The 12,871-nt window shown below is 46.5% G+C and overlaps 1 protein-coding gene across 4 annotated transcripts in view; it reads right to left on the bottom strand.

Annotated features, from left to right (window-relative positions):
* LOC146175434 (uncharacterized) overlaps positions 1–9,790 on the bottom strand; it is a 39,510-nt gene extending 29,720 nt beyond the window's left edge. For 3 of the 4 annotated variants that reach the window (XM_084581780.1, XM_084581781.1, XM_084581778.1), the window contains exons 1-5: positions 9,393–9,789; positions 8,437–8,511; positions 3,531–3,694; positions 2,755–2,813; positions 1,222–1,587 (exon numbers count right to left, since the gene is read on the bottom strand). In XM_084581780.1, coding sequence (XP_084437906.1) covers positions 1,222–1,587; positions 2,755–2,813; positions 3,531–3,694; positions 8,437–8,511; positions 9,393–9,488 — 760 coding nt within the window. In that variant the 5' untranslated portion in view covers positions 9,489–9,789. Of the gene's footprint in view, positions 1–1,221; positions 1,588–2,754; positions 2,814–3,530; positions 3,695–8,436; positions 8,512–9,392 lie in introns of all 4 variants that reach the window. The other variant, XM_084581777.1, reaches the window with a different exon arrangement.
* Between the last annotated feature and the right edge of the window lie 3,081 nt (positions 9,791–12,871).

Here is a 12,871-nt window from a genome sequence, read left to right as displayed (position 1 = left end):
AAACAATACGAAACAAAGGCACAAAAAATTCAAGGGAAACTTTGGATCACTAGACTGCGATGAGGCGAAAGCCTCTATTGCATGGTGGTCCGAAGCCCTCCACTACGGCCCCTCTTTCTCTCCGTTTTCACTCCCACCTTCGTGATGACGTGATAGCGTAAGCTACCAGCCAACATATAAAGTCCCGCTTTAACTGAGACATATGAAAGCGCCTGCGTGGCCTAGCGATAACATGAATGCAAGGGTCTTGGCAGGCTGATTGTGATGTCAACCTCCCATATGAAAGGAGAGGCCAGAGTTGGCAGCTCCTGTCAAATGCAATGTCAGGAAGTCCTGCGTCATGTTAGTGCTCGGCTATGTCAGCTGCCAGTTACCGCCTCCTATGTAACAAAAGCGTTATGGACGGATGGACAGACGGACATGATCCACAGGCATGAGCCATTAGAGGCTACAGCTTTAAAATTTGGTGGTATTTCAGTCACTCAACTAGAAGCTTACTCACAAGTAACCTACAGCCTTCACATAGAGACTCCAGTGAAATGGAACCCACTGCGATAATCACAGTTACAGCAGAGAAATGGCTACAACTCATTAGCATGATGTATAGCGTACAATGAAAAAAAGGAAGGCACTCCAGGAGGTAACGGCGGATACTTAGTGCCACTGTTAATGCTGTATAGTGGGACATTAGCCTTGAGTAAACTCTCCTTACAATTCTAGATGACACAAATGTGTTGAGGGCACTTCGAAGGGGGAGGTCCCAGAAGGCGAGCCAGATGGGTATAGCGGTGGCAAGAAAGGGAAGGCTGTGTGGTATTGTGTCAGGCAATGTTGTTATATTTGTGAAGATATGTACTGGTACGAATAAAGTTTGCTAGGTGTGTGGAGAAGAAAAAGCAGGTGTGCGATGTAGAAGCAGCAAAGCAGCAGAAGTGAATGCCACCTGCTCCACACGAAATAGTGAGCAGTGTGGAGGCCGCGTGCCACATGTTCAAGGCCATATGAAACACATGCCGCCAAGCTACAGAAGGGCGTAATGATAAAAAGAAATCAGCACAGTAGGGTACGAGAGATTTAGCATCCCATAGCTGCATAGATGACACAAAGGAGGGCCCCAGATGAATTTTTACTGGTCAGATGCCGTCACTCAGGATATGGTAGCTTCGTGGGCACTCCCAGAATACAGGCCCTGCACGGACCTCCACCAGGTTATCTACTCACCAGCGGTGGCCTGTTTTCCCTTCTGTACATTTGAGGTCGCCTTGGCTTTCCCGCTGGCCGGCACTGATGTTGACTTGGCCGCGCTGTCCAGCAGCCAACGTGGCAGCGTCCTCGTGCCCCCAGACACAGACTTGCTCTTGCTGTCGTCACCCGCCTTGGCAGTAGTGCCAGCCACACCCTTCCGTGCTGCCGCCGTTGGTGGCACCTTGGAGACAGCCTCAGGGCTGGGCTCCTTCGAGCTGCCCCGATCCCCATTTTCAGTCTTGGTGGTGGTGGTGGTGGATGTGGTCACATGGTGGTTCTCTTCGGCACTCCCGTTCTTCTTCGCCTCCTCAGATGGAATGACTGCCGTCGCTGGCTTCTCGGCTGCGAAATTCGACAGGCATTTAATCCTACTGCACCAACACAAGTGCTCAAGCACAACGAAATTCAGCTGGCAGTGACAATGCAGCAAACAGGCTGAGCAAAATGGCTAACTAGTCAAGTGAATGGTTTCATGGTTGAATGCTTGAAAGAACACATACACAAGGAAAGACCGAAAAATGAGCACTAGTTGCTCTTTGCCTCTTTTTTTTTGTAGGCATTCTTAAGCGTGCTTTGGCAAAACAATGAGTGATGCAACACTCTTTTTTTGCTGCCTTTCAGCTATGGTTCCTCTTCCTATCCGGTTCCTTTCACCAGAGTGAGGTAGCAAACAATATGTCATGTAATTGCTCTTCCGGCATTTCTTTTTTTATATTCTCTTTATTATTTTTTTTTTAACGCTAAGGAAAGGTAACAGTAACAAATAAAAAGTACTAAGACCTACACTCACCCTAACAATTAGTAGCATCACGGAACCTATGGTTCTCTTGTCCTATCAGGGCTGCAGGAGCACAGCTAATAGCCCACCAAATATTTGTGCAACGTCAAACTACTTTTCGAACCATTATCGCCGTGATTGGAAAAGCAATGATGCCTTCTTTTTCAAGAAGTACACCTAGTGTTTCATTAAATGGTAGAACTAGTCGTGGAGGTCCACATAGATAGCACCACGAAGACCTGTCACAAGGTGGTGCGCTGCCAACTGTAAACTTGGAATGCACCCAGTAGAGTGTTTTTTTCTTCTCTGCGCTGGAGCCATCAGTCACGGGATGATGGTTACGGAGGAACAAATAACATGTTCCTTTCTGGTTGGTTCAGATCATCCACAGTTCCACAGTGCTGTAGAGTTTAGACAACTCGCAAGGTGAAACTTGGAGACTAACATGTTAGTGTACACAGTGTCTGCAAACATACTATTGATGTATCTGTAGACTGCTCTTGCTGATTCTTATATTTATGTATAAATCCCCACTACAACAATGCCCATCAGGGCGCTGTAGGTACTGTAAAAATTCAAAAATAATTTTAAAAAGTGACGCAGTGCACAATTACACCAGCCGAGTGGCATTTACTGCTATCCTTTCAGACAGCTAGACACCACAGTGGTAAGGATGAACAGCGACCTTCTCGCATCCCATTCAAGCAGGCCCTGACAAATAACTGCCTCACCAATGCTGTCCTTGTTGTCAGCATCGTCCACAGGCCTGGACTCTTTCAGGTCTGGTGATCTGCAAATGCAGCCCCATGCGAGATAAGGCTGAATACTTCGAGAAAAATAGGTGACACTGTTCAAATGTAAAATACGGCAGCCTACCTTATCTCCCGGTGATTGTTCTGTGCAAAATATCAAGTGACAAAAACTTCAGACACGACTACATGGCATGAGCAAAACGTGGGCAGACTCGGACTTGTGAAGAAACGAGTGCAAGTATGCAGTAATGCACAAACATATCTATTACAAAAGTGAGGAGGCTTCAGAACATCATTACATACAACAAGCTTCCGATATTAGCCAAGAACGCAATACAATTTCTTATCCTATTACCCCCAATTAACTGTAACACTCAACTTATACAACATGCTTTCTTGTATTTGTTTCCTCTGATCTTATTCACACACTGCATATTCTTTCCCTTTCAAACAAAGACCGCACAGTATGAGAGTAAAACAAACAAGCTGAATCCCCAAAATTAGCACACAAATAAATCCCCATGGAACATGAAGTGCTTGCCTCCAGCTGTTTGTAAAATAAACCGGGACTAAGCCAACAATCATTAAAAGTGCAGTGATATGAACACAGAACTAAGGAAATCCATAATATGTGGAACGAGATAAGTAATGAGACATATCGACTCCGTTGTCAAACGCTGAGAGAAGTTGGTGGATCGACAGCACCCTCAATGAAAAACACTGGCAAAGAGAACAACTGCTCAAGCATGACATACATGGATGAAGATGACGATGAGTTGGTTACTTCCACAATATACTTGTAACTACTTGGCAGCAGCGCTATGGAGTCACCGGATTGCAGCAACTGTTGTTTGTCCTTTTTCATAACTTTCGATGGCCCTTTGTTTTGTGCTTGAAAAAAACAAGGGTTGACATGGGTCTGGAAACAGAAACATGTTAAGTTAGGTTTATCAAACAACAATGACTGTCTAGTCAGAGCCAACTTGATTAAATTTAGTCTGAACCTGTGATTAGGCAGCTTTATAATGCAAAGAAGTAATTTGTTTGCACTACTAATCAGCATGTGCAACGGAGGCCATGTAACTGCTGATGTGATAGGCACTTACTTTGCTTGTGCTCATACAATGAGAATTCTAGCTACAAGTACCATGACCACAAATTGCATGTGAAATGAGAGCTAACAATACTCTCAGTTCTATAGGAGGTATGCACGTAACGTCATCCGCAAGGGGCGCTAGCGGCTGGTGCGGCATTCGCCACATGCGTGGTTGGGTGTGCAGCCGCCGCAGCTAGTCGTAGTATTCAACTCGTTGCAATCTGTGGGATGAGCGTCTTGTCTTGTCGGAATTTTTGCGTGTGCCAGCAAAAACCATGAGAGTTAGTGGATACACCAGTGCACTTCGTCGAACAAGGAAAACGACAGCCTCGATTAAAACATTGCCTCTATGACTGCGGTAACTTCGTCGTGGTGTGCGGTGTACTATAAGACCACAGCTTCGCGTTGAATTCCCCGACTTCGGGGCCTGCCTTGTGAAGTGCAGTCTTAAGTTTTGCGAGGGGTGAAGAAATTAAAATGTACAGTAATTTTTTCGTAAGCGAGCGAGGCCAAGAGCCACACGTGCGTGAGGACATCAATGGCTGGCATGCCTTTTTTTAGAGGTGAGTAAATTGCGACGCGTCTGTTCCTTTAGCTAGCGCTGTCACCTCTGCAGACTTGCAAAAAACATGCTGCAACTTAGCAAGGGTTATCGCAGCACATCACGTTGTTGCGAATCTAGGTTCAATGGTTTATGCGCATTTTAAGCAGAGTTACGTTGCCGACACTAAATTTGTAAAACATGTTCGCTGGGTATACCATTTATGCTGCGAGCATGTGACAGTATTTGCTCAACCTTCTGTCACCCAAATTAAGCAATACTGCTGGAACAGCGTCTGTGCAAGCTGCGATCAGCGGCTTGCCAACTACCATCACTAGAATTGTGCGTTTTGTGGCCATGCCAGCTTTGGAATTGGGGCAATTGCGCTGTCTCTTCAAGATGTGTTCTGCCTCAGTGGCAGCTAACAACGGATTTAATGAGCCGAAAGTCGTGTTGCGCACAATGGGCAGCCAGCCGCTTCTGTTGTCGAGCTGTTGCATGGGTGAATGCCTAATTGCAACACCGAAAAGGCACTGTTATGTCCCAGAGAACCAAAATACCCCTGCAGACTCCATGCGCTTAAAGGGCTCCATGAGATGTGGATGTGAAAGTATTTAACAACTTGGCAAAACTTTATTGATCCCTTCCAATAGACAACGAGCACCTGACAGCGAACCTAATGCTGCATGAGCCAATGCCACTGGCGACCTCCGACACGGCAGACGAGGCGTGACGATGCTCACACCATCTGGTAGTATGGCAGTGAGTACCTCCTATAGGGAGCTTGCATGAAGCGATGCATGATGGGTAATCTGCCATGTTGTCATTGACAGCAGACGACGCAGCCCGGCACTGCCACATAGCCTTGTCTGCATGGTCGTGTAGTCCGCGCAGACAATGCTGGCGCGATCGGACAGGCCTACTGCTGGCTCTTCACGATTCCAAAAACAAACTTACGTCTGCACGAGGGCGAGAAGGCAAAGCATTCATCTAGCGACGCTGACACAAATGGTTCGCACGGGCCAACAAACGTTAGATCGACACCAATCCGGGCAAGTATAAACTACTCGCCAGAAATAGAAATCATGAATATCGGCGATGTGGATGGATAGCCACAGGTTCAGACGCAAAGTGCTGTCAGTCGTCTGCACAAAGCTTGAAGAGGTCCGTGTCGCACTGTTTTGCATTTCTTCATGCGCGCCCGATTTTTCGAACAGAACGTCGACGCGTACATTCCTCAGGAACCTGCCGACAATTGCAGGCACACAATGGCAGCTCTGTAAAGGACAATCAAAGATATCAAAGGAGGCTTCTGTGCTAAGCTGGGCGTAATAAAGGACAAACGAGGCAGGGATCTAACTGAAGCATTAGAGATAAAGAAGAGGTGGCAGGAATACACAGAAGAACTGTACAAGAAGGACCCGGATGTGCAAACCCAACATAAGACGGTTGTGATAACTGACCTCGAGCCGGGCATCCTGAAGAGCGAAGTTGAATGGGCCTTAGCCAGCCTTGCTAAGAACAAAGCTAGCGGAATTGATGCCATTCCAGCTGAGTTGCTTCAAAACCTCAACCATGACGACGCTGTTAACGTTCTGTATACATTATGTCAGCAAATTTGGACAACCCTGCAGTGGCCACAGGATTGGAGGAGGTCAGTTTACATCCCCATTCCAAAGAAAGGCAGTGCCAAAGATTGTTTCAACTACTGCACGATCGCGCTTATTTCGCATGCTAGCAAGGTGATGTTGAAAATCCTTCAAGGTAGGCTGCAGCAGTATATGGATCGGGAGCTTCCGGACGTGCAAGCTGGGTTTCGCAAGGGCAGAGGAACTAGAGACCAGATTGCCAACCTTCGCTGGATCATGGAAAAGGCAAGAGAGTTCCAGGAACCCATCTACTTCTGCTTTATTGATTATGCGAAAGCATTTGACTGCGTAGATCACAGCAGATTGTGGCAAGCTCTCCAAGAGATGGGAGTTCCAATTCATCTTATCTGTCTCCTCAGAAACCTGTATGAAGGGCAAGAGGCCACTGTCAGAACTGGGTATGGCCTTACTGATTGGTTTCAGATTGAGAAAGGAGTGAGACAAGGCTGCATACTGTCGCCCTGCCTATTTAACCTATGTGCTGAGTGCATCATGAGGAAGGCCGGTCTGTGCGAGACTTCAGCTGGAGTGAAGAATGCTGGGAAACATATCAACAACCTTAGATATGCGGATGATACCACTTTAATGGCAGAAAGTGAAGTGGAACTCAAGAGACTTCTGATGCGCGTACAACAAGAGAGAGAGAAGTTTGGGCTTAAACTGAACATTAAAAAGACGAAGATCATGGCGTCTTGCCCTATCAAGTCCTGGATCATCAAAGGACAAGAAGTGGAAGCTGTGACAGATTTTCTCTTCTTGGGCTCCAAGATTACCCCGGAAGGAGACTGCAGCCATGAAATTAGGAGACATCTGCTTCTGGGAAAGAGAGCCATGGCTAGCCTTGACCACCTAGTAAAGAGCAGAGACATTACACTGCCAACCAAGATCCGTAAAACTCGTGCTATGGTCTTTCCAGTTGTGATGTATGGATGCGAGAGTTGGACTGTGAAGAAGGCTGACCGCCGAAGAATTGACGCGCTTGAATTGTGGTGCTGGCGGAGACTCTTGAGAGTTCCTTGGACTGCCAGAAGGTCAAATCAGTCGATATTGTCGACCATAAACCCTGACTGCTCATTGGAGGGTCAAATTTTAAAGTTAAAGCTCAGCTACTTTGGTCATCTGATGAGAAGAGAGGAGGCACTGGAGAAAGATTTGATGTTGAGAAAGGTTGAGGGTCACCGGAGAAGGGGGAGGCAGCGAACGCGATGGTTAGATGGCATCCTCGAGGCACTGCAGATGAAGTTATGTGATGTTAGGAAGATAGTGAGAGACCGGAAAGCGCGGCGTGATATGGTCCATAGGGTCACGAAGAGTCGGACACGACTGAACTGAACTGAATGGCAGCGCACGAACAGACGCTTGTTTGCTCGGTGGAACGTTGAAAACGACAAGGCACTTGCTCAATTCAACCTGGCTGCGCTGCCCACCGTCTGCTGCCAGAGACAACATCATGGCGGATCACCCAGCATGCATCGCTTCATGCAAGCTCCCTACAGAGACCATCTGTGTTCTCCTTCAGTTAAATAGCGTTGCAACTTTGGGAAATCAACTTTTGTCATGCATAAGCAGCGAGGCCATTCATGACTTCATGGGCCTTATTCTACCATCTCTGCGCCAAGGCAAACTTAATGTACAAAATATGGCCCTGTAAACTGGTTTGGTCATTTAAGCTGTCAACCCGCTTCAAATGAACCCACACCCTATTGTAACGTCATTTTTATTGCAGCTAATTGAGCCACTTATCCACCAAAGCCCTACTAATGCTGTAGGTGAAAGCGCACAGTGTAGTAGGGGAACAATCAATAAAGAATGGCTTTATGATTTTCCAGATATTTTTGCAAATCAAATAAAAATCCTGACAAATGTCATTTGGTTAAGAGTGCCAACTACAGATGGCATCATGAACGTAGGATAACTGCTGCTGTAAACAGCCAGGCAGACACGTGCTCGCTACGATAAAGGTACAGTTTTAAAGTACATTTACAAAATAGATCAAGTCTCAATTCAGATTTCAGCATCACAAACAGTATAGCCAGTACTGAAACTCTATTAAACAACAACCTGTTACAAAATAGCAAACACTTAACGTGAGAGGCAGAGAACTCTTTCAGCTGGACAGGAGTTTTTTTTTTTTTTTTTTTTTTTTTTTTTTTTTTTTTTTTTATAGAACAATAAAATGTAGTAGGCATTCTTCAAAGCTTTATGCTTTTGAAATGGTAATAGAGAATCGCAATCACTGCCTTTATGACTCGCAAACCAACAAAAGGCTACAGCTTGCATGCATGCATTCATTCAAACACAAACAGGCAGTGCGGCAAGCTGACTACGCTTACTCATTCCACTCAACACAACTTATGTGAGCACAAAAGACTCACAGGTGTGAGGAAGACTTCGCCCCCTTCTGTGACTTCCAACACAGCATGGTTTCTGGAAACCTTCTTGTCGCTGCACTGCATGAAATAATGACAGTAAGGTGATAAGCGAGTGATATTAAAACTATCAAAGGTGAGGCAGTTTACAAGCAAGCCTCTGTCCCTTAAGTGATGAGGTATTTCTTGAGCCATCGAAAAGCCGCCTAGACGAATACCTATGTTTAGAACTGTGGTAGGTGTCAATGCATGTTTTAACAGGTGTTTTGCGAGAATGCGAGAAGTTTTTGCAAGAAAGTGATCAGGCTTTTCACACAGCGCGCAGTGCCGGCGGATGTCAGCCAGGGTTTAGACAGCACTGCATCATTTTCAAGTCGCAGTTTTTTTTTTTTTATATGATTTTAAAGCCTCTTGTCCTGTTAAGTCATCACGAAGCATACGTGCACCGCATGCGCCAAGCGAGTTTAAAACACCGGGGTCAAGTAAACAGGCAAGTTGAACCTCGCAAATTCCACGCGCGTACGATGTACCTTATCCCAGCGCTCGAGGCCTGGGCGATAGCGATCCCGTCCAATGCTCGATTGGGCCAGCGAAAAATCGCGACGCAGCATCACGCACAGTAAGTGGAAGAAATGGCTCATTTCAAGACGCGTTGTTTCAGCCCTGCCTGCCCGGTCAGTCACCCGCCACACTGTTGCCGTGAAGGAAGAACTATGCGCACATACACACACACACACACGCACGCACAAAAAATGCACTAAAAATTTGGGGACGCCGCCGTAATGGATCTGGGCCGTTTTACAGGCGCCTCTAGAAACAAACGCTCAGCCGTATCGGTATGCATGCACCTGCAAGAAGTTAGCAGATTGCAAGTTCGACGATCGAAGCTTGAAACAAATTACTGCACTAGCAGCGCGCCGCGCTATCCAGAAACGAACGCTCAGGAGCGATCGGCGACTTACTTCTAGAAGCGGTCCCCGGCCAATGATGGTTTTGCCGATAGTAAGCTCCACTGCCTTTTGTCCGCCTTCGACGGGCCTCAGGACGATCTTCTTCATCTTTGCGTTAAACTAGGAGCATCGCGTCACGACACAAGGCGTCTACTGCAATGAAAAATACACCGCATTACTACAACAGTCACCAACGCAGAAAGCAACGCACACTAGCGCCCGCCATATTGTGTTGCTCCGCGCGGCGGCAGCTCGCAAATAGTTTCCCCATAAATCATTGCTTCTCCGCTTCCGAAAAAAGCTGTGCGGGACATTTTTACTCCGCTAAGCCCGACAGTCCAGTGCTTCTGCAGCGGACGTGAAACACCTAGCAAAAGATGCTACTTTCAATTATTAATCGCAGCTTGTAGCCAAAGCCATAAACATCGACGCATACGTCAGCGATCCGTACGCGCCTGGGTTCGTTTATCTCACAATAGATGGAGGCACGGCGCTATTGGCGCAATTATTCAATTTTCCTACGGCTTTGAGAAAATAAAGTGCATCAGTTATCTGCGGCTCAGGTATATTTTCCATCAGTTATGGCTGCGGCGCATCCCGGGTGCTCGTCCATGGCTGAAAATATAGAAATATAGAATGGAAGGCCGATCTTCCAACCGAAAAGAGCGGTATGGGCCGAATAGGAGTAGCTCTCGATAGGTAGGGAAAGAGGGGGGTGGGGGCGGACAGGGCAGCATATCTTCGGATCTTCTTTCGCATGGATTTGAACAAATCATAAGGGACAGGGTAGAACAGAACACAAGAGAATAGAGCGCTGACTTCCAACTATTTATTTCACCAAACCTGCCACTTGGGTGTCCCAGCCAACTTGAACCAAGGGATGCAAAATAATACATTTAAGGTAGGTCAGTGAAACCAATTGCATTCAACTGCCAGCCTCCTTGCGCACTACAGGCATTGTTTTGTTTTGCAATGACTTAATTAGCTAATTATGTTAATTTTTCTAATTTAATAAATATCGACTTTAGACCAAACATGTGAATTGGAAACTTGTAGAGCACCTTCAGAAACCCCCATTCGATTAATTGCGATAAAGAAAGTCTCACGTGTATCTTTTTTTCTGGGCTCAAAAGAAAGCCCGCGAAATACAAATAATACCACGTGACTAGCGCATTTAGGTGCCGCGATTGTGGTGCTCTCAGTCGTGGTTTGAGCGAACGAAATTAGCGGCGGCCGTGTCTCGGCCCCGTTAAAGCGGCAGGCCGATATGCCTGCAATGGCTTCTTCGCCCGCGTCAGACAGCCGGCCCACGTGACGGTGCAAGTAGCGGCGAGAGCGGCGAGCCGACACCACGGAGATTCTAACAAGGCCTGCTTCTCTCCCATCAGCGAACGCCACGACAAATGGATGAGCGATACGGTATCATCCACTGAATCTGCGCCCCGGTGTAAGAATATATCTTGCACCGTGATCTGCGCATACAGGCTTGGGTAAAGGGGCGAGATGACATCATATGACTCGACTAAAATTAGCGCTGCATCTTCATTTGCCGGTTCTTTATCGTCATCCGCTTGTCGTGATGTGGGCTGCTGCTGTGCGTAGGCCTGGCCAAGATCGCGGTGGCGACGGGCGAGCTCGAGCTCGCTCTAACCATCGCCAACATTTCTGCCTGCCGCTGCAACGGGACAATCGGGTCACGGCAGCAGCTGATTTCGTTCGCTCAAACCACGACTGAGAGCACCACAATCGCGGCGCTCAAATGCGCTAGTCACGTGGTATTAATTGTATTTCGCGGGCTTTCTTTTCAGCCCGGAAAAAAAGATACACGTGAGACTTTCTTTATCGCAATTAATGGAATGGGGGTTTCTGAAGGTGCTCTGCAAGTTTCCAATTCCCATGTTTGGTCTAAAGTCGATATTTATTAAATTAGAAAAATTAACATAATTAGCTAATTTAGTAATTGCGAAACAAAAATTATATATATATATATATATATATATATATATATATATATATATATATATATATATATATATATATATATATAGACATGGATTGCTTGTTACTAATGGGCCAGAGTTAAATTCAAACAGGATGTCACACAACTTTCCCGATTATCTATTTTATTCCAACAGTTTCGGACGGTGGACCGTCCTTCTTCAAGGTAGAATTGAGTATGGAGAATAAGTCTGCACATTACGCCACTGTTAGGAGAGGGAGAAGGAATTCTCGCTCTCCGTCTTTGGAGAAGCAAACATTACTGAATAGATAGAAAGGGCGAAAAGCTCCAGTTGATTATTGGCTGGTGATGCAACAAAGACGGAGAAAGAGAGAAACAAAAAAAAAAAGGGGGGGGGGGGAAGAGAAAAGGGGCAAAAAGAGAAAGTGGAGAGCCGACGAATGTTACATACGCGCCGTGCTTCCGCGAAGACGACACTAAAAGCAAGACAAGTCTCTCTCGATGGAAGGTGCAGAATAACATAAAAAAAAAGTAAAAAAAAAAATAGAAACTGAAAAACAGACAACGCGAGCATGCACATCAGGACGGCCCGCTCCCCAGCGGTGCAGGTGTTCAAGAAACCGTTGGGATAAGAGTTATGTGTTCTAGACGGAGTTGTTCCACCCCGCGACACGCCAGCGATCGGAGCCAGGGCGGCGCGCCGCCGCGGCGACGAAAGAGCCGTCGGCCAGACGCGCTCTCCCGAAACCCGAAACCCAATGCCGCAGCCGGGCATTCGCGTCAAGTGGTTCCCGCGAGCGTGTCCTAAGTGAAGACGTTTGTTGCGGGATAGAAAACCGACCAGAGGGGGGAGGCCAAGGAGCTAAATAACGAACAGTATAGTTTGCGTGAGAAGGAGGAAATTCTTAGGAGCGGGCAAATGGGGGGAGATAAAGGCCTTGTCTATTAGTTATGTAGGCTTTTCAGAAAGGCAAAGTTGCCCAATGTTTCATTAATACCATGGGTTAGAGTCTGAAATTTGTGTATGAAGTACGATTCTATTTGTTCTCTTTGTCGATTTGTTTGGAAGCCTGATTGAAGGAGAATGACCCGAATGTTTTCGAAAGTGTGGTTTGGAAGGCACAGGTGCTTAGAAAAAGGGAGATTTGGCAGTGTGTGGACGTGGGCTTTGTGGTTATTGAAACGAAACCTGAATGGTGTTTCGGTCTGGCCGACGTATTCCATGCCGCACACATCGCAGCTTAGCATGTATACCACATTGGCACTGTCGCAGTTCAAGGATTCTTTGATCTTAAAGGTGAAATCAGAGAAGTTGCCCTTTACAATATTTGTCGCCTGCACATGATTGAAAACTTCACAGCGTGGTTTTCCGCTCGGTTTACATCCGGGGTTAGGGTTAGCATTGGCGGTCGTTTTAGATTTAACTAACATGTCCTTTAGGTTTCTAGAGCGCCGGTACACTGCTCTCGGTGGCTGTTTGAAAATGGAAGACAAGTGACTGCTTTGCTGGATTATATTAAAATGTTTCGAG

This window comes from Amblyomma maculatum, chromosome 10, assembly GCF_055883805.1.
Source record: "Amblyomma maculatum isolate TAMU_Amacu chromosome 10, ASM5588380v1, whole genome shotgun sequence".
Lineage (NCBI taxonomy): Eukaryota > Metazoa > Arthropoda > Arachnida > Ixodida > Ixodidae > Amblyomma > Amblyomma maculatum.
The sequence above is the reverse complement of the archived record's forward strand: the minus strand, read 5'-3'. Positions and strand labels throughout refer to the sequence as shown.